Source organism: Sinohyriopsis cumingii, chromosome 5 (assembly GCF_028554795.1).
Source record: "Sinohyriopsis cumingii isolate HCF-2022 chromosome 5, ASM2855479v2, whole genome shotgun sequence".
Classification (NCBI taxonomy): domain Eukaryota; kingdom Metazoa; phylum Mollusca; class Bivalvia; order Unionida; family Unionidae; genus Sinohyriopsis; species Sinohyriopsis cumingii.
Genome location: NC_142965.1, coordinates 100,270,694 through 100,293,693, shown reverse-complemented (window position 1 = coordinate 100,293,693; position 23,000 = coordinate 100,270,694). Strand labels below are relative to the sequence as shown.

The following is a 23,000-nucleotide window of genomic DNA, read 5'->3' as shown; positions in this document are numbered from 1 at the left end:
GTTTATTTGACCTAGAAATTTGAACTGACATTATGAAATTATCAACTTCTAATAAGAAAGCATGTATTTTCTTAAATTTTCTTTCCAAACAACAGTCATGGTACACCGTAAATAACAGTATGCAATTTCAATCAATGAAATTGTCACTAACGCCTACTTGAGGCAGCATTTTAATTAATAAATACCAATTAAATATATTTTTTATCAAGTGAAATGCATTTTAGCTAGATCTTTTAGTACGGCTTAAGTGTAATGATCATAAATACACTTGCCCACTTGTATTCAGATGTGAAATATGTCCATTTACCATAACAGCTATGTCCACAAGCATTTCTTTGAGAACCTAATTAAGCGCTGATGGTGTTTTGATGCCTAATTTGTGTAAGTATTTGTTGTACTGTTGCACTGAATTAAAAGCTGTGGTTTGTAGTTAATTTGTAATTCCTGAATTGGTACGTGGAGATTTCCTCATTTATGAGAAGAAATTTCACTATTACTTGCAATGAAATCATGTCATCAATATCATACAATACAAAAAATTGACTTTTGGTGACAAATGCTCATTCATAAACTAAATGTTCCATTTTTTAAACAAAAGGAATCTTGTTTGATTGTGAATTTTAATCAATAACTAGTCTGGTTTCCTGCTTTGAATGCTCCTTGAGTTGCATTCCACAAGAGACCAGACTACTCAAAAACAACATAAAGCAGTGAAGTAATACCCAATGTTTTTGTGTTCATGGGAAGGTTGTTGAAACCAGTTTGAGAACAATTTCTCAGCAGCTGGACAGCTTGAAAATAGAGGTCATTTTTACATAAAAATGAAAAACTTAGAGAAAAGCACTTTCTTGACAATTATTTCTCAACGAGATTTTAAAACAAGTATTCAGCTATTAAACAGACCTGTTTGCTCTCCCCCTCCCCCATGCAGTTTTCTCTATGTCCAGCAGGATGGTATCATTTCATATTGTTATGGAGGTTACTCGATAACTCACGCCCTCGCAAATAGTGTGGTCTATGTTTTGGATCCCATTGTGGGCAAGTTATTGAGGGAGAGGTGTATTATGTGATTTGACGATCCTCCATCCAAGGTGAGACAACTCATGTCTGACTTCTGTCTTAGTAAGGATATGTTTTAGTACTTTTATTATTAAAACAGCAAAAGGGCATGGTTACCATCTTTTTTTCACTAGGGATTTGCATGGTAGATGATATGGTCCTCATATATTATGATTTGGTAATGTATTCAAGGAAATTTCACTATGTTTGTTGTACAGTTCCAGTGATATGAGCTGCATCATTTGATGAATAAAAAGAATTTACTTATTTCATCAGATTAATTTGTCCTTGGTAATGGTTGTTGTTGTTGTTGTTGTTGTCAGGTTTAACGTCATTTTTTCAGCACACAATAGGCTATACATGGAGCCAGTATTAATGGTGGAGGAAGAATCCGCGAAAACCCAAGAAAGAACCACTGACCCACGAGAAGCTACTGGCAAGCTTTCTCACATACCCACATTGGCCGAATCCAAGACTCGAACCCACACAGACAGAGGTGAGATGGCAGTGATCCATAACGGAGAGCACTTTAGACCACTCAGCCACTCGGGGCCCTGGTAATGGTTGTAAGATTCATTTATAATCACCAGAGTTTACTTAAAATATTTTTCAGTTCCAATGTGTTTATTTAATTACCAAAGGCAATTTATTTAAAACAGCCAAATGTATCTGCCAAGAACAGACAAGGTACAGAGAGATAAACAAACTTAAAACATAAAAGATGCATCAAATTACATGATTAAAAAAAAAACCATAACATGTAATCATTGCTGTTAAATTGAAAACTGAGCAATATGAAACAAAATAGAAAGCAGCTTTTCAGTATCTGAAATAAAAAATTCTACATAAATTGCAGCATAAAATGAATGCATTCTATATGTCATCCATGGAAGAAACGCTTACAGCAACATGTTGTCTATCAGTAACCCTTCTTCCATTTAAAGGCTGATAATCAAAATGAAGTTGTCTCATCAGTTTTATTTTAAAATTTGAAGTTATCAGTAAATCTGAAATCTGTCTCATTTTTGAAGTTGTATCATCAGTTTTATTTTATAATTTGAAGTTATTAGTAAATCTGAAATCAGAAATCCCATTTTTTAGCACCATGGCTTCTAGATTTATCTACAAAAATTGAAGTCATTGTCCGCTTAAAGAAAGAAAAAAACAGTAATGAATACAAGTAAACAAAAGAGTTACAAAATGCTATTGATTATTCCTTCACCACTGATACCATAAAATGACAGACCATATAATTTTTTTTATAGCAATTTTGCATCCAGTGACTTTGACCAAACATTCAGTAATTGCAAACTCAATAGGGAGTTATTCTTCCTCAAACATAATGCAACTCTGAAGCTGACAAAAGTATGTGCCTGGAAACTTGAGGAAAGACACCCAAAAAAAAGGTAAATGTAACTCTTATGACCAACATCATTGACTTCTATGCTGGAGAATCTACAAACAGATCCATCTGCCCAAGACTATCTAGTCTAATGCAAAACGGAATTCTAGAAGCTTGCCTTGCTGAGCAAAACACCCCAAATTTAGGCTCAGCTCTTAAGACCTTGACCTTGCACCTTAGTGCTCAGAATCAACTGGAAACTTGTAATGCAGAAAGAAAATCACATTTTCAGCTTATGACCTTGATCTTGAACCTTTCAGCCCCCCCCCCCTTAAATCAACAGACTCATGCCTCTATCCAAGGGTAGGCTACAAATGAGGTGTGAGATGAAGAAATAAAAGACCTCTGCAAATTTAAAGTTATCCCTTATCCACATTGTACATGGACTGATTGATGAGTGAACAGATAAATATCGCAACTTTTCAGACACATTACTATGGCACTAATAGCAACTATCAAAGTCTCTTTCATCAACCATATTAAACTTGGTTCTGAATATTCACAAATGTCAGACGTGGTCAAGTATTCTGAAATAATTTTCTTCAAATAAATGTAAAAACTTTGACAAAGATTTTACAATAAATAAGTTCCTACCAGAGCAAAATAAGCAGCAAATTACTTTCAAAATAAATACCTAACCCTGTGTAAAGAAATGTTTACTGTTAATACAACATTACACATAATTTGTGCTCAACTGCAGTTACCAACTGCCTCTATGTTTCCTGAAGACTGTATTGATTCACTGGTTTTTTTAAACTAGTCTTATAGCTGTTTTATCTTCCTACAGCATAACTTGCTATGTTATACTTTATCCTTCAGTTATAAATTACAAATGATTCATTTAATTCTTTAAGTGCATTATTTGCCTTATTTAAATTTCATATATCAAATTCAAGTAAAACTGATTTTACTACTTTTTATTCATGAGACCGCTAAGCCATATAAATGTATTTTCCAAATTATTTTTAACTAATGTATCACAACTTCATTATGGTCACCTCTACAATATGATCACCTATACACATTATAACAGTTCTAGCATTAGTCTAACCCTTATCCAAGCATATGCTATAAAGGCTGTTAGTATGTAATTGAAAACTTAATGTATCTCAAACAATCATGGTCCCTGAGATAGATTACATATTTCATACAAAGCCATGCATCTGAATCTCTTCCCAAACATCAGGAAAATATTTAAATTACATCCATCGGCATGGAGAATTTTAAATGCTGATGTCTGGTCACTAATTAAAACAAAAATATACATAAATTTAGAATAATTTTTCTGCTGCTAATAAAAGATTCAGGGAACAGAACAGTTTCAGTTTTTCCTAACAGGCGTCAATGGCTAATTGACACAAAATGCAGTGCTCAAAGACCACAACTGTTCATCATGGAATATACACCAAACTGCCAAATCAGTCCTTTTCAAACTTGATAGCTTGCCAGCAATCTACTCACCACAGTGACAAATGAATGGTAAAGAATAAAATATAAAGCAACAAAAAATAGCAGCCCTTCATCAGCTTGTTCCATAACTCCATCAAGCACTTCTATCCAACCCTCCTGGGTCAGGATTTGAAACATGGACATGAAAGCCTGGGAGATACAATAAACTTAAGTATAAATTTTCATGTAAGTAAGAATGCACTATGTTTTGCTTAAGGGTTTTACTGTATTTATCTGGGCATTTATTATATACACCAAGCTAAAAATAACACTGACTCAGATCCAACACTATACAAATATGCAAGCTGATAAGGGTCTGTATTCTCTTAGAGACTCTTGCTGAACCCAATTTAATGCAGAAATTAATCTAAAAAATGTTAATACTGTCTTTACTCAAATGGTGTTGAGCAACACATATTTCTGACATGGTTAAGAAAAATAAGGCAAGTCAATTTAAATATGGCAATTACTTACAAAAAGCCTCCAGCAAGCACTTGATATTAATTTGTGACTTTGAGCCAAGACTGATGGACTTTATATAGTCAAAATGCATAATCTTGTAATATTCCAAACCCTATAGACCAATCTAAAATATGTAGTATTTCTTCAATGATAGGACCAGGGTATCAGTCTAACAAATTTGTCAAAATGCAAAAAGTGGTTTATTATCATGCAAATATATCCTTAATAAAAATTTGCTAAAATTATGTAAAAGTGGTAGTTGGTCATTTCAACAAGCATGGGTTTAACATCAAATATGGTACAGTTGTACAAGATAAAACATATATTAGATAAATACTGTACATGTGTATCAGGTAAATGGACTTATAATTAAGCATGGAGTTATCATCCCAAAAATATTCTGTACAGTTTAAGAGGTAGGTTGGTTGACTGTGGATTTTACAACACACCAGCACTGTAACGATATACATCAGAAAAAAAGTTTATTATGATAAAGATTTATTTATCAAGAGGCTTATTATACCAATGAGAGATAAAAGTACACAAAATTATGATGATATGGTGAGGATAATCAATGAAGGTTTGTGATTAACTGGGAATGTAAATTGTATGTATAAAGAGTTATTAGATACTAAAAGATAAATAAGGGTTATTAACAGGACACATGTTGGTTAAAAATACTCAGTGGAAGTAGCTTGCACCCAAGTTATATTTTAGCATAAATGTTAATTTCCTTCACGAAATTTAAACTACAAAACACATTTAGAGTATTAAAATGTTTCTTCATTTCATGAACATTGTAGTAAAAACCACATATAAGTAAATAGGCTAATAATGAAGCATGAGCCTATCATCAGATAAGTAGTATGGCAATATGCAGTAAATGGGACTATCATCAACCACGGGCTTATGATTAAATAAATATGGTGTGTGTGTGTGTGTGTGTGATTTGGATTTTGTAATGTAGCTTTAACAATTTTTCAGTCATATCGCTATGATGTCTGCAATATGGCAGTTTATAGTGATGTCTAGCAATGGAGCATCATGCCGCAGACATGTAGCATGATGTCCCACCCAGTCACATTATCCTGACACCAGGCTGACCAGTTCTAACACTAACCTCTTAATGCTGAGCGCCAAGCGAGGCAGCTGTTAGCACCATTTTTGTAAGTCTTTGGTATGACTCGGCCAGAAATCGAACCCATGACCTCCTGCATCTGACGCGGATGCTCTAACCACTAGGCCACCGGAGTGGTAAATAAATATGGTAAACAAATGTGAAAATGAAGTGACATTCCATCATTTATTGGGTCTACATAAGAATATTTTTATCCTGCAATATATTATCATGACAGATGATAATTTATTTATATATTATAAGATATATATTATAAGATGTAAACAATATAAAATCAATTATCGTCCGTTACATCAGAAGCACGACAAAAAACCAGTATCCATTAAAGATAAACACAGTATAAAAACAGTGTTTTTCAGATATATGATAAAAAAATATCAAAAATCAGTGTTCATCAGATATATGATGAACACAATATAAACCAGGGTTTATAAGAAACATGATAAGCAACATAAAACCAGTTCAAATATATGATACAACACAAAATAAAACCAGTGTTCATCCAATATATGATACACACAATGTCCATCAGATATATGATAAACACAATATAAAAGCAGTGTTTATCATATATATGTTAAACAATAAAAAACCAGTATTCATCAGATATAAAATAAACAATATAAAACCAGTGTTCATCAGGTATATGATAAACAATATAAAACCAGTGTTCGTCAGGTATATGATAAACAACATAAAACACAGTACTTAAAAGATATGAAAGCTATGTAACTGAATGAATAATACACATCTGCCCTTCAATGCATACTTTGTGATAGTTAACAATATTCCACTAGTTTAATAAATTTCATATCCAATGACAATCACAGCATATCCTCTGTTTACATTTTGATATGACATATGGTTTGATCACATACCTGAGGAAAAGTAGCAAACTTATCAAAGTTTGGGATGGAGCAGAAAAGTTGCAGACTGATGCTGGAGGCAATGATCAGCAAACACATTGTAAAAAGAACAATACTGCCCAGCTTCTTGCCTGGTCCAAATATCTGAAATGTATGCATATGATTATAAATATTCAAGAAAATGCTTTTGAATTGTAAATAACTCATTATTCAAATACAATTTCTTTTAGTGGGAGCTGTAGTAGCTCAGATGATAGTGTGTTGGCTCTTATCCTTCACAACATCCAATTTAGTCACCATGCTGCATTAAAGTCACATGTGTCAAATATGGGAATAAAAGATTATAAATATAATTATATTTATAATATTCAAAATAAATTTTGAAAGAATGAAGTAAAATGTGGGTCATCAGCTCAAAACAGAGCTCTTCAATATAAAGATGAACAAATCTTATGTTACTGTTATGTATTGTTTTCTGCGAAACACAAGTTTTTTTAATGATAGGCAGGCAGGGAGCTAAAACTCTACTTTTTAAATACATCACAAATAGTCATATTAGTTTAACATTATTGCCACCAGTTAACATCCAGCACTAATGACCATAGTTAAGTTAAAATATTCACTGCTTCCTAATATGATAAACACATGCACACATTCAATGAACTTCTTCTAGCTATGGCAGTATAAAACTGGCAACAGAAATGTGGAATGCTGACCATGTCATAAATCTGATGGCCCCTTGATGCCAACAACTACTGAAACCCTTTCAACCTGTCATGGGTGCTGGAGAATCAGTAGACCTAGCTCTCATCAAAATAAAACTATCTATCATACAAATTAAAGAAAGTAAATCTGAATAGTGTGTTTACTGTTTACTTAAGACAAAAAAAAAGATGTTTGTTCTGTCCCATAACTTATGGTTCAACTTTTTGTTACCTGGATCATATATCCCAGAAAGTATGGACACCAAACAAATTGCTTTGAATTTGCCACTCCCCTTTCCAGCATGTTACAATAAAGCAGGTAAATAGAATGTTTATTTTATAACACACTGAAAGAATCTAACCTTGTACTGTTCTTGTCTATTTTTAGCTTTGTTCTTTATAAGCAATTTATGTGCAAAAGCAATGTAGCCATCATCCAAAATCAAACGCTATGATGAAGCATATACATCCATAGTGTGTATCACTTATGCAGAGTAAAAACATTGATATACTGTTCATTGACAATGACAATTTTTATTAGCATGGTTTACAAAAGTATTCTTAAACACAATTAATGCTGTGTATGCTATTATACCCTGCAGACTCCAATGCCAATTTGTATCAATTATGATAACAAGGTGGCAAATAATAACAGCATGGGTGGTGGCTAAACACGCCTGGTTGAGAGAAATAAACTCATTGTTTCAACTCTATTAAATACAAAGGTTATTTTATTTACAAAGCAAGCCAACTCCGGAAGCTGACTTTGTATTCTTTCAATAATGCCAATGTTTTATATACAATCAAGGCCGACCTAGGGAAGCTGACCTTGCTTCCTTTTTATCAGAACTCACAGGATTTTTGAAAATACACTGAAACAATGGAACAGCCAGGACTCTGTGTCACTTTGAGAATACATTCTGTGTAATCTATTAAAGCATATGCCTCAAATGAACAGGTTTCAATTGTGCTTCATGATTATGGGAAGTTCACATTAACTGTTAACTGAATATAGGATGACTTGGCACAGAGCAAGTATCAAATTCATGGCTCAATCAAAGGGTTGGGTAATTAAAGTCAGTGGTGCCATTACAAGCTAACAGCTTGGTGCTGGCAGATAACTAATATTACTTGGGAATTAGACCTGGCTTACGAAAAAGGCAAATATAAACAAATCAGGAATTTTACTGCATCAAACACAGTGTACAGCAAAACATGAAATATAATACAAATAGCTGTTCATACTTTCACAAAAATGAAAGCTACACACTTACTAGTAAACACCCAAAGGTAAACAACATGATGGACACAACACTCTGCAGAAAGTGATATTACATTTCAAAATGAATAAAATCCAAATAAATGTAGATATTAGTATCATGTAATTATACATGCCAACCCCTGACAAGGAAAAAGTGTAATCCAAGTGGACAAAAAGAGGAATCCAAGCAGAAAAAGACCAATCCACACATAACATGCTAAAAATTCAATGAACAACGATTTATTTGCCCCTCTCGTCTTTTAACATCTTTTACTGCTTCAAGCTTTCATATGTAGCACTTTTAGCTTTAGAAAGCAACAGATTTTCATGTTGCATTGTAAAACACTTTGTACCAACTGAGACCATGAATGTTTTGCACACCACCAGAGCACAAAGTACTGGGTTACTGAGTCTGGATCTAAATTCACTTTTATTTTTGTTAACAATACTGAACAATCTTTCACAGTCAGCATTAGAATGGTAAATAACCGATATTCCTTTCATAACCTGACAAAGAAGAGGAAATTTATATCTTCCAGTGATATTTTAGCTGGGAAATAAGGTGCCATTGCACATCAACTCTATCTGCATTAAGTATATTGTCAGGTAGAATCCCAACTTGATACTTCAGGAATTCTCCTTCCAGATGATCCAAGGTACACAATAGTGGCAATAGAATGGGATATCTCTTGACAAAGAATCTAACACTTTTGAAGCTTTTTAACTGTCTCTCATTTACATCAGCAACTGAAGCATTTAAAAGCACTTCAACTCCATATGGGAATTTCTGGAGCATGTAATCACAGGCTGTAGCATAATAATCTCATAGAACACTTTAACAGTAAGAGTAGAATTGTGTTATATGAATTCTCCTGCTTCTGCACCATTAGCAAGATCTTCATCATCTTTCTATTAAGAACTCAGTAAATAACACCTCTGTATTTATAACATTCATATCCGCACTTGAGTTCTGTAAATAAGAAGTTACCTTAGTATTGAAGTTTGTAAGACAAGCTAATTCAATGTGTTTCTTTGTTTTCAAGTGTTTCTCCACATCAAATTTACCACCATGCCCAATTTTATAATCGTTTCCGCACAGACTGCAATGAGCATGATGCGGCCCTAGAATGGAATGCTGTATTATGCCATTCATGTATTCATCTTTGAATCTTTGGAGGATTTGGATTTTTGTCTTTTTCTGATCCATCTGTGAAATTCTTGGAAAAAATATATGTGCTCTAACACAGACATTGACTAGAATCCATCTAAAGACTTTTAGCACCAAATAGTAAAAAAATTTCCACACGGCCTGCAATAGACATCACATGATGCTGCCCTCATGTCTTCATCTTTGCAGGATTCTGTTATTTTTTGTTTCGTTTTTTTTTCTTTCTAATCCGTGAAATTATTTTAAAGGAGATATTTTTGCTCTCATACACGCATCGACTAAAATAAATTATACTTTATAGCACCAAATACCTATAGACTGGTTCTGTACTAAATATGAATTAGAACAGAATCTGCGAGTAAAGATTAAAAATTAGAAAACCAGTCTGTTCTCTCCTCACTAAGCCATACAGCTGCTATAAATATAATAAAAGGTCAAAAGTTGGAAAGTAGAACCAGCATGTTTCTTGGTAATAGGATAGTTGTTATAAATAGTACAAAATACTGTTAGGAAAGTGCACACAAGTCCATGGACAAGCATACTATTATACTGTAGTTACAGAAGCTGTCTTTTCTAAAATACGGTCTGTGGGATTAATGGGACGTTAATAAAAACGAGGAAACAAATAATTGATTATTTGGGAAGGTGGAAATACTGATAAAAGGGTAATCCATATACGTCTAAGCATATGGCATAATTTAGTGAAAAAAAGCGTAATGATTATGCCAAAAGTTTAATGGTCGGTATGTATGTGTAATGTATACTATAATAAAACTGATTAACACAGTGCATAACATAGTCAATAAGTAGATATGGAAATTTAAGTTTGAATGCATTTTCGGAGATGCATGATTCAAATGATTTCATTTTTAAATCCAACAATTGATACCCATATTAATCATTTTACCAGCTAAGCATTGATATCATAATTGAAAAGATGTCCCAAAACTTATGACTCAATAGAAAAATCTGTCTCAGAACATACAATGCACCAAAAATTATTTTAGAAATTTCTTTATGCTATCCAAACATATATGGTAAATATGGTACATCCAGAGATTTAAATCACAAGGGAAATAAATATGAGTAATTATCACAGGAAATTTATCCTGTGAAATTAAAGTTTAGAAATTCCAGACAATAGACCATTACTCACTTAAAGAAAAATGTAGTATAATTATAATCATATTCAGCTCATCCACATCCTGCATGAAAAATTTATCAAAGGTATATTGTGGAAGTTAATGAGGCACTACAAAAGGAAGCCATATCACTGCTACATAATGGCACAGACTCATAAGACCTTATAAAAAAAGCAAATTCATCTGAAACAAAATAAAGCATATTCAACTGAAATTCAATAATCCATGATATAATTAACATGCTGAAAGCAACTGTTCATGGACAGAGGAATAATGTGATTACTAAAGGACTCCATTGTCTTTGTCAAACAGGGTCCAAGTCCTGAGCTACGCTTTACCTTGAAACAGAAATCTTCTAACATAGGTGATGCTTTGATCAATCTAACAACCCTCAGCACCTGAAAAAAGATATTAAAATTCTAATTTAAAAGTAAATATGTGTATATTCTTCACACTTCCTTAAAATGTTTAATAATTTCTGAAAATGAAATCCAAAGAGAATAGGAGAAAACCATGAGAAATAAAAAAAATATCTTGGTTTTTGTTTACTTTTGATTGTGACAAAAATCTTATGACCTGATGCATTAACTTAAATTATATGTTTTCAAAGTATAATAAAAAACATTTCATTTTTCCATAAAGACTCTGAAAATTTGCATGATACAGAAACAGTAAACTAACAAAACCAGATGCTGCAGTACATTTTATGATGTACGACTAGTACGACTGGATGAAGACTTGAAAGACTGACAATACCTAAATAAATGCCCAATTTGATGCACAAGTTTGATAACAAATTCCCTAAGCAAACCAGACACCAGTTTGTGTTGAGAATAATTAAATTTAATAAACTGTATGACAAACTTAGGCCTAATCTTAAATAATTTATATGCAGCTGATTACATGCCTTATCATTTTATTTATGTTCAGATAAACATGTCAATGGCAGCCAGGAACCTGTTTACTGCAGTGGAGTCAGCTGAAAGTGTCAGAAGTAAAAGACCTGGGCCAAATATAGAAAGTGTCAACTCAATGATTCACATGTCACCTTTGTTGAAAGACATGTGGTGTCTTTTAGTTCAAAACACAGTTCACACAATTTACTATTAAATATGCATAAGTTTTAACTCTGAAGTCACCCTTCCTGCAGACTTTGTAAAGCATTCCTTAAAAATCTGGAACCAAGTCAATACCTTATATAATATGCTGGTCAATTATCTATTCTTGGATTAAATGTGTAACCTGCTGATTAAATGAATGTTAGCATCTTCATCTCAAACGTGGATGGATATTTAACAAAAGATCTGGTATGTCCATTGTGACATTTATTCAGACCACAATTCATTTTGCATTTGCTGATTGGCCACAATATTACAATAGTCAGCTATTTGTTGGAGTATGTTTTACTTGCAATAATTACAAGCCTCTGATCAAGCAGAAATAAGAAGTGTTTGAAAGCTAATTGAGATTTTGCATTACAAACAATACATAGCTATAATTTACTGTAATACTGATCCCCCAAACACTATTATTATGTAAATACTAATATAAATTGCTGAATCAGTCAAATATGATAAGTCAAAGCTAACTCAGGGTAAAATTAATTCCCTATTCTTTCATGATGAATACATTTAGTATGGTGATTAGTGCTTCTTCCCCAAAAGAAAATGATAACTAATTTCTAAGTAATATATTGGCTTTATATAAATTAACAATGGAGAGATTAGCCAGTTTAAAGCTACACTAACTGATTTGCATATAGCAAATAAAAGCATGGTTGATATGCCTGAACGACTGCTTGGAGCAGCAACAAACCAGCTTAGTCAACACCTGGCTGTTTACTGTGCAAGGCAGGTGACCATTTAATACATTACTTTAAAAGAGGAAATTTCACAAGGGGAGTGACCAATGACACTAGGTGACCACTATATAAAGGTTACTATAATGGCAGGTCTGACAGCTATTGAATAATTTTCATGTATATTTATTTCTGATAAGCAGAATACCAAAATCATTATAAAATAACAAGACAAACAGTTTCACATATATTACATAAAGTAAGCACAAGTGAAAGATTCTATAATACTATATGGCTAAAAATATCTTCAATATCTGCAAAGTATAAATACACTAAAATACATCTGAATGACCAGCCATTATGCTTTCATCTTTCTTTATGCTCCAACGTAATAATGCACAAAGGCAATTATGCAATATGGAATGGGTTTAAGAAACATCACAACAGTGACATTATGTGGTATATTTTAAGGCCAGGAAAAACATATATAGATAACATTGCTTACTACCTGAAAGTAGGTCAGCTGAGTGCGATAACAATCCGGGATGATATGTAGCGTAGTTCCTATAACAAGCACCAGTTCAAACTTATGTAACGACCTTCTCCAATAACCCCGCAAACCAAGACACCATATCTTGAACAGGGCTTCAAGGTCAAACAAGAGAGTGAAAAATACCTGAAATATAACAGATTTTCAATGTTCAAATTAGGTAGTCTGTGCAAATGCACTTTTTTAATAATTCTTTCAACCTAAGAATGTGGTTCTGCATATCTACACTTCTCATGATCAATTATTATTTCACAACATTTATCTGACACAAATTTTGAGAAGTTCTAGTCATTTATATCATGCATTCTCAATGGATCTGAGACTGTTCAGAGATGGGCTATGAGGTACAGGAGACCATGATCTCTGGGAAACCACCAAACTTGTCCTGGCAGCCATATCCACTGCACATGCCAGATCAAGGATTCCAATCCAGGACCAAAGAGATGCAATACAAGCATGTTACCACTATCACTTGTAGATACAAAGTTAGTTTTATATCATGTAAGGTCATTTAGTCAACACTAGCACACCTCTCCCTCACTTTAATATGTAAAAGGATGACCACATTATGCAGTAAACCACTGAATAGCACACAAGATTTAAAACTTGATATGATCATCTGGATGGTCAATGTGGGAAAGGGTAAGAAGCTATGAAAGCATTATAATAAGAATTTCTATAAACAGAATATCTTTAGTCACCTCTTAAATGTATCAAGTAATTGGATAAAGATAGCATACTGAAATTTATCTAGTTTTTCTTGAATTCATATTCATCCTGAATTTGGTAGGTCTAAATCGTAATATAATTATTCCAAACTAAGCTAATCTATTTTCTTAAATCTTATGTACTTGAATTGACCTTCACCACTAATAAAAATCTGACTCAGGTCAAGAAAGTTTTGTCAAAATTGTTGTTCCAAAACCTTCAATTTTTCCAGGATTCTTCACAGAAAAAAAAATTGCTTATAGCTTAATCCTTCAAACACTTGTAAGAATCATGTTTACAGCTTGTAAATTCTTGATGTTAGTGGAGATCTCCGAGAATAATGGAAAATACCATTCATGTTGGTGAAGGTACTATATAACCTGCAGTATGCTGGCATGCCATAAGCCCTGTACACATTCTGTTAGGTCAATGCCATAAGCCCTGTACACATTTAGTTAGGTCAATGCCATAAGCCCTGTTCACATTCTGTTAGGTCAATGCCATAAGCCCTGTACACATTATGTTAGGTCAATGCCATAAGCCCTGTACACATTCTGTTAGGTCAATGTCATAAGCCCTGTACACATTCTGTTAGGTCAATGCCATAAGCCCTGTACACATTTTGTTAGGTCAATGCCATAAGCCCTGTACACATTCTGTTAGGTCAATGAAATAAGCCCTGTACATATTCTGTTAGGTCAATGCCATAAGCTCTGTACACATTTTGTTAGGTCAATGCCATAAGCCCTGTACACATTCTGTTAGGTCAATGAAATAAGCCCTGTACATATTCTGTTAGGTCAATGCCATAAGCCTTGTACACATTCTGTTAGGTCAATGCAATAAGCCCTGTACACATTCTGTTATGTCAATGCCATAAGCCCTGTACACATTCTGTTAGGTCAATGCCATAAGCCCTGTACACATTCTGTTAGGTCAATGCCATAAGCCCTGTACACATTCTGTTAGGTCAATCTGCATATCACTGAGTCAATGGACAGACCAAACACACAAAAAAACAATATCTAGATTTTACCACAAGTGTTATTTTCATAAGACAGTAATTTATGGGACAGTTCAGTAAGACTTACAGTCTAACCATAATGGCTGGCAGGTCTGGGTTTAGATTTTAAAATGTATAGAGTAACTTGAGGAACCATATCACTGTCTATATATTACGAAAATTTTAGGTTGGGCTTGCTTCTGAAAGTGACCAAGTTTGTAGAGACGTTATACTGACTTTAACCGCTGGTCTTTTGAATTCATAATGAATCAATGGGCACCTGGATAATACCATCACCAATTTGTACATCTGCTGTCCATGGTCTGAACTTTTCAGTTAGTAGGTGCAAGGATAATGCTTACCTATCTATGATCCATGATTTCATTCTTCTACTTGTGTTTTTACAACATCAAAGACCACCTAATCATAATACCTGAGCTGTCAAGTTTACTTAAATTCAAGTTATGACCTTGCCATTTTTGTATATATCTCTAAAAAATCGGTCTCAAATAAATTTAATTTTAGTTTTAGTTTAAGTAACTAGTCTCACATCACACTGCATCAGAATATGATGAATAGTTCTTAAGCTATGCTGATTACAAACAGCATTCCAGGTAAAGATATTAAGCTGAATGACAAGGGTCATAACTCTGTCCAAAATGGTACAGACAAGACTAAACCCATAAAAGGCTTATCTCGGTCTAAGAGACAATGCTCTTGCCAAAGTCCGTAAGATTACATTGAGCAATTCTTGAGATATGCTGAATGCAAACAAAATTCCAAGTTTCCGTATGAAGACAAGAATTTCCATGATACAAGGCATTACAGTGTTCAAAATCAAGTGACACAGGCAATAATCATGCCAATTTGCATCATACATTAAACTGCCCTTGAGCTATATCAGTTGCAAACAACATCCCATGTAAAGCTAGGAAGTCCATTTCAAGGGCAATTATTCTATCTAAAATTGAGTTTACTAGACTAAAACCACAAGGGCACATCAAGATTTTAGACAATTTTTATATATAACTGCTTCATATGTTGAATAGTTCTTGAGTTATATAAATTACAAGCAATACCCCATGTAAAGATCTGAATTAAACTGTCAAAGACCTTAACTTTATATCAAGCTATCACAGACCATAACCATATGTCAAGGGCCATAACATTATATCAAACTGTCACATGCCATAACATTATATCAAGCAGTCAAGGGCCATAACATTATATCAAACTGTCAGATGCCATAACATTATATCAAGCAGTCAAGGGCCATAACATTATATCAAACTGTCACATGCCATAACATTATATCAAGCAGTCAAGGGCCATAACATTATATCAAACTGTCACATGCCATAACATTATATCAAACTGTCACATGCCATAACATTATATCAAACTGTCACATGCCATAACATTATATCAAACTGTCACATGCCATAACATTATATCAAGCAGTCAAGGGCCATAACATTATATCAAGCTGTCAAGGGCCATAACTTTATAGCAAACTGTCAAGGGCCATAACTTTATAGCAAACTGTCAAGGGCCATAACCTTATATCAAACTATCAAGGGCCATAACTTTATAGCAAACTGTCAAGGGCCATAACTTTATAGCAAACTGTCAAGGGCCATAAATTTATAGCAAACTGTCAAGGACAATAACTTTATATGAAACTCTCAAGGGCCATAACCTTATATCAAACTATCAAGGGCAATAACTTTTTTTCAAGCAGTCAAGGGCATAACTTTATATGAAACTGTCAAGGACCATAACTTTATGTCAAACTACATCATACTATGTTGAAAAAATCTTGAACTATGATATTACATACAAATTCCATGTGAAGAAATGGTGTTATAGTAGAACTTTGATTATCCAGACCGAGACCATAACGGATATGAGAATAGACAGATAATAGAATATGTACACTGAAAGTATAATACAACAGACCAGATCATATAAAAAATATAATATCTACATATGTACATATACCTGTTTTTAATATTTTGACATACAATGCCCTGACAGTTAACATAGACTGACAGTTAATCATCTGACAGATAATCAAAGTTCTACTGTATTTGTCTACTACCATAATTAAAAACTATGGAACTGACAGGACTTTCCATAAAAGGCACATCTTGGTCTTTAAGATAATGTTTATATCTAACTGCAGCAAAATATACATAGAGGGTCAAAACTTGTTAAGAGTTGATGAGACAAAATTCTTAAAATGTATACAAAGGTTTATTTCAATGTAAACACCAAACTTAGTCTGAAATATGTTGAATGGTTCCTGAATCATGCTGGTTACAATGACCTCATTTAATGGAGATTAAAAGTAGGTGTTCAAAGAGCAATCACTCCACACCAACTGAAAAACAAAAGATAAATCTTCTACAAGACGTGTGTTTTAGGTCATCTACATATCCAAAAGCATCCAATTATGTGAAAGGGTAGCAAAGCTTTAGCAAGCAGATGGACAGGCCGAAAATGTCATTGCTATAAGGCTCCCACATTTCGATATAGGGCCTTAACAAACCAAAATGATGAAAATTTTTGTCTATGATGACAAATACATAGCTGCCAACCCTCCAGCTCGCCAAGTGAAAATAGGGATAAAACTTTGTGAATTTTGACATGAATTAGTGACAAACACCATGACAATAACTGCATCCACTCTGACCATCAGTACTACATTTTATCAAGATCTCAAAATAAAACTAAAACACTACATATATGCATAAATATATCTGCATTTCTATCTATTATGGTATTCACAAACTTCACTTGTTCTTGTTGTTATTTATTAAGTCATGATACTGTGGCAGACTTGAACTTCCTCAACTGCTTGATCGTAAATTTGTTTTTCAAACAGTTCTGGCTTCTTGCCTGCTGGTTAATCTTGGTGACCAAAATTGCTGACAAATTTTCTGCACCTAATGAGGCCCTAAAGTCTGTCTTATTTTTCCTCACATAAGAAAATACTCTTTCACTGTCACTGTTGCTGTGAGGAAAGCACATGAGCTGCAGCATGAATTTAGACAGAAGGGCATACTTCTGGCTTCCACCTGATATTACGAAAATTTTGTACTTTGATTTGGAATGAAACCAGGAAACTATTGGGGCAGGATCTGATATAGTTATTTTATACATTTTATTAAATTACATAAATTCTATACTTGAAAATTATGATGTGGTTGCTAGACATAAACTACTGATGATAAACTGTTTATTATGTAAGTCAAAGTAAAACTAATTACCTGTGAAAGCTTCACTGCATGCTTCTACGGATAGCAGTTCAGTTGTAACCCTGCCTAATTCAGGACTGAAACATTTAACTACCAATGGATAAAGCTGCATGGCTCCTCTATCATTACTGCCATTTGTTGCTCTAGAAAATGTAGACATTTGCATGCAAAGCACTAAGTTTTCTGTGGCATTCTCTGACATTGCTTTAACTAGTGCAGCACTTTTGGTTCTTCCACAGGAAAATTTTTAAGCGATCTTCGTGTCCGGGAATATTTGTCGGAACAAATGTTTATCATGGTAGATTTTGTTCAACAAGAAAACTCACAAACAATGTCTCAGCATTGGTAGCTGGCAGGCCTTCCATCAATGGCTTAAAAAATATCCCAGAGCTGAAGTCTGCTGAGAGTTCTTAATTTTCCCAACCTCTATGTGTTTTTTGCTGCCAATGTTCTTCCTGACATTGTCTCCGCCACCATGCCCAATACTAAAATTTGTGGCACACTGTGTGCAAAAAGAATCATGTATATCAATGTTTGATGGCTGAATGCACGGCCAATTTTTGGTATATTCCAAACAAAACTTCATTTTTTGTGCAGTACACTTCTTTTTCCTTGGTGATGCCAAATGGTAATTCAAATCAATGTACTCGGGTTTCGTTGCTGCGTACAGCGTCACCCAAGGGTAGTCTATTTTTTTCGGCTCTAGTTATTTTGAAATACTGAGCGCAACTCAACCCATGCTGCATGTGCAAATTGCCTGCAGTGAAAAACTAAGTACCTAGCTGCATATATCTGTCACAGCTAGTATACATATAGAGCAAATTCTCTATAAACAAATTACATTACGACGAGTCTTGTCAGGAGGCTTTCCTCTTTACGGGAGCAAATCTTCAGCTGTAGAGTTATTGACATTTAAGATTGTATTCTTTATCACTATTCGTTTTATATGACAGAATTGTTTCATATATTAGATGTTTTAGAATTTATTCTAAATTCTACAAAGAGTCAATACCTAGGTTATACAATGCCATGATATTAGAAATACTATAGTCTAGTTCGAGTTAGCTATTTGTTGTAACTGAACAGACAGATTGAATTTTATTATATGCTGCATGCATTGAGCGATTAATGTAATGGGTAACGAATTCATGTTCGCACATGCACAACATATATCAATATAGAAGTATTTAAGCATGTCATATGTACTATACGGTTTAGTTGTTATACAGTTAGCTGCCTTATAAATGGTTTGGTGATGTGGAGTCACAGAACTCTGTGTGATTTCTTGTGACATGTATGCTGTGTTTGGTGACGTTGGTTCAGAAGAGTGTACTGGTGTTCTCAATGCGAGGGACCAATGCTTCGCGACTATTGGGTCTGTGTTGAAATTGAGGGCTCTCGAGGGAGCTTTCAACAGACAGGGAGGGGTGGACCATGAGTGGGGGCTCTTTGACCATTGACTAGAGCGGGGGGAACTGGAGATACATATTGGACGTCATATGGGTGCCACATTAGTTATATATATATTACGTCTTCCATGTCATTGTTATTTTCACTATTGCTATCTGAGCAAAATTACATGCATTCACATTTCAATATTGCTACATGTGTGAAAGATTCATAATTTCATGCATTTCCATTTCAATATCGTTATATAAACAATAGATTCATAAATTCACACATATTCCAATATCGCTTGATGAACTGATAAATTGATGAGTTGATAGATTGATGAATATTATATTGATAAGTGCATAAATCATATGCTTTGGTCATCTTGGTGTTTAATAAGACCTTGTTTATATTGGGGTGTTTCATCATATAATTTTATTTGCTGATCGATGATAGGACGTTATTCACGTTTGTTTAACATTTCTTTTGTTAAATTCAACTTTGAGTTTTCTTGTCGAGTTACCTGTTGTTGATAGTTCCATGTTAGAACTTTATAATTTTCCTTATCTTTTTGTTTATAATGGTGTCAGATTTGTTCATATTTAATTTGCATTGATAAATAAACATCTTATTAACGCAGTTGCTTTTGGTGTCTTCACTAATCCAGTCCCAACCTGGCTTCATCTTGTGACAGTGGCAGCTATGCAAATATGACATATGTGATGCCAATGTCTTACCTGTGCTTGTCTCATCTGTGCTAAATCAATCAAAACAAATACGTGGTATTTACCACTGATTTTAATGACTTTTTGCCTTTGATTTCCCTTTCATAGACAATTAAACCTAACCCATTTTCCTTTGACTTAGGTTTAACTACACTGACGCAAGAGTTGAAATTCATTTCATTTACTGATTATAGTCACTCTTCTGTCAAATATATCACATCATCATGCATAATGTCACTTACTGTGAATCATATTTCCCTCTTACTGAAACTGACTCCATGCCTGCTCTACATCTCTAACTTTGTCTTTGTATGTTACAAAATAAATCCTTCAGATATGAGCACAAATTTAATTATGCCATCAGCTGTAACACAATGTGTCTAAATTTTCATTTTCAATTTTACTGCTCTTGTAATATGTAGTTTTGACTTAAGTTACACAACAACTAATTCTTGCTTCCATCAACTGACAATATTATTGGTAACACTGTTGCAGAAATTGTATCAATTTCCCACTATTTTCAAATAAGGAAAAAAGTCCTGTCTGTATTGTGCAAATGGTTCACTGTCTGCAGCGAATAGAGAACACTCATTTCTTTCCTAAATGTCCATTCTTAATGTTTACTTTGTATCAAGAACATAATGGTGATCATCCTCACATTGCATACTTTCCTAATGATGTGTGGAAGATATTCAATAAATGCTGCACTAGTTAAGTCCGATCACAAAGTCTACCATCTATTGCTACAAGAAAGTATTTCTTTGTTCAACAATAACGTTTATGAAAATTCAATTAAACCTTCATATAAAGGCACAGTCCACTACTAATAGGTTACAATTATCTATATCCTTCACCTCAGTGTAGTAAAAGCTATCCAGCTTGTTGTTTGGATCTTTGCGATGATGGTCAAAGGAAAGACTGGCCTCTGCTATCGCACTTCCTAGCACCATCAGAAGAATAAAAGCATGAAATGCATTGGAGCGCAGAATTCGTTGGAAGAGAGGTGGAGCCAAACCCTGAGCTTTGTTCTCATCGATCATCACCATCTTCCATGAGCTGCCCTCTGACTGAATCACCTAGAATGAAAGGTTGTCAAAAATGACAGTCGAATCTGAAACATGAGCTCTAAGGAAATAAAGTTTAAACGTTAAAGAAATCCACTTTGTGATCCTGGACTCAACATTTTTAGCTTTGTCTACATTTTTCCATAGCAGGGCTATATTTTACATATACAAGACTCAATCGTTTTGGAGAAATGTATCCTTTGGTAATCCTTATATCATGTAATAAGAAGCTATACAAAGTTTTATGATACCAAACACAGGCCACTGAGATTTAATTTAACGGGTCAGAATAATACATGGAAATTTCAAACACAGTTACTGTACGCAGACTAAAAATGCATCACCAAGGGATAAGCTATTAATATATTTCTGAAAACAGATTTACTGACTATCAGCGTTTGCCATACATGCTGATGCATATTTTATTGTTCCCAATAACATTAATTATCCAGATACAACTCCCACAATGTTGAACCAAGAATTAATTACTACATTAATTTTAATGAAGCTGAGAATTACAAATAGTGTCCTACACATACTGTGAAATTTGTTATCAGAAACTCAGATTTACCTAATGTTTAGACATAACAAAGTCCAATACCAGTCCATTATCTAATGTTTGGACATAGCAAAGTCCTGATACCAGTACATTATCTAGTGTTTGGACCTAACAAAGTCCTGATACCAGTACATTATCTAGTGTTCGGACATAACAGTCATGAATCTGGTCCATTATCTAGTGCTAGACCTGATACTAGTCCATTATCTTGAGACTAGACATAACAATATCCTAACACTATTATTTAGTGTTTACACTAGACCATTATATGGTGTTTGATCATGATACTAGTCCAATATTAAATCAATCTAATAACTACTGTTTGTCATTAAATTCTTTATATTAACAACAATACTTCTCTCTCGCTTCTTGCTGCTTGTGAAGAAGTGCTCCACTGAATTTTGGAATTGGTAATATTCAATATATTAGGCAAAAGATTTATACTAGAAATTTGGTGTAAGTTCAAATATATTTTCAACATTTAACCCCCACCACCATCATCACCACCTAAAAAAATAATCTGTTTGTGAAATAAACAAAGCTTCAAAATAATATAAAATTAAAAGAAAATAGCCTGAAAATCTAGTCATTGACACATAAATACAAATATGCTACCAACATTTCTTTTGTCTACATTGACAACTGAATTTAAATGTTTCTTGGGATGGAATAAAGGATAGGTAGAACACAGGAAGATGTACCTCCTGCAAAATGTGGAGGAGTAAAAAAAAATATGATTAGGTTAGATCTGTTTGCATGATGATATCAACCAGGTTATTTTCTTCACAATTAGAAAATACGCTATGTACAAAATCTACTAATTAACTAATCTAATTATTTTTTTATATAAAAAGTTTTAAAAATAATTTTGAAAATCATGTCTAATGGTCAGGAGTCAAACATAAACATGCAATATCTTTAAAAAATTTAAAAAATTGTACTGTAAGTTTTATAATGCTAACACCACAATCAAAGCATTAAGAATGTAAAGAGCCCAAATTTGGAATTTACCTATGATCAAACAGACGAACAGAGATTGTTATTCATGACCCTTTCTACTACTGCAAAAATACTTTTCTAAATAATCTTTTTATTACTTTTGTACATTTCTTTTATATGTAAGTATAATTTTTTTTGTTAAAAGTTCAAACATTATTTGAGAAGTTATTGTGCTTTTCTTTAAAAGGATTTCTTTTTTTTTCAGGGTGTCATAATTCAAGGGAGACAACTGGTATTGGGCTAACTAAGAGTAATTTGGACTGCCTCCCTTTATTTATCATTAACTATACA

The 23,000-nt window shown here is 33.6% G+C and overlaps 1 protein-coding gene across 1 annotated transcript in view; it reads right to left on the bottom strand.

Moving 5' to 3' along the window:
• LOC149799876 (sodium leak channel NALCN-like) overlaps nt 1-23,000 on the bottom strand; it is a 158,295-nt gene that overhangs the window by 109,540 nt on the left and 25,755 nt on the right. The window contains exons 10-14 of the mRNA XM_089959315.1: nt 20,942-21,163; nt 12,958-13,125; nt 10,990-11,049; nt 6,389-6,520; nt 3,923-4,060 (exon numbers count right to left, since the gene is read on the bottom strand). Of these exons, the coding sequence (XP_089815441.1) occupies nt 3,923-4,060; nt 6,389-6,520; nt 10,990-11,049; nt 12,958-13,125; nt 20,942-21,163 (720 nt within the window). The remainder of the gene's footprint in view (nt 1-3,922; nt 4,061-6,388; nt 6,521-10,989; nt 11,050-12,957; nt 13,126-20,941; nt 21,164-23,000) is intronic.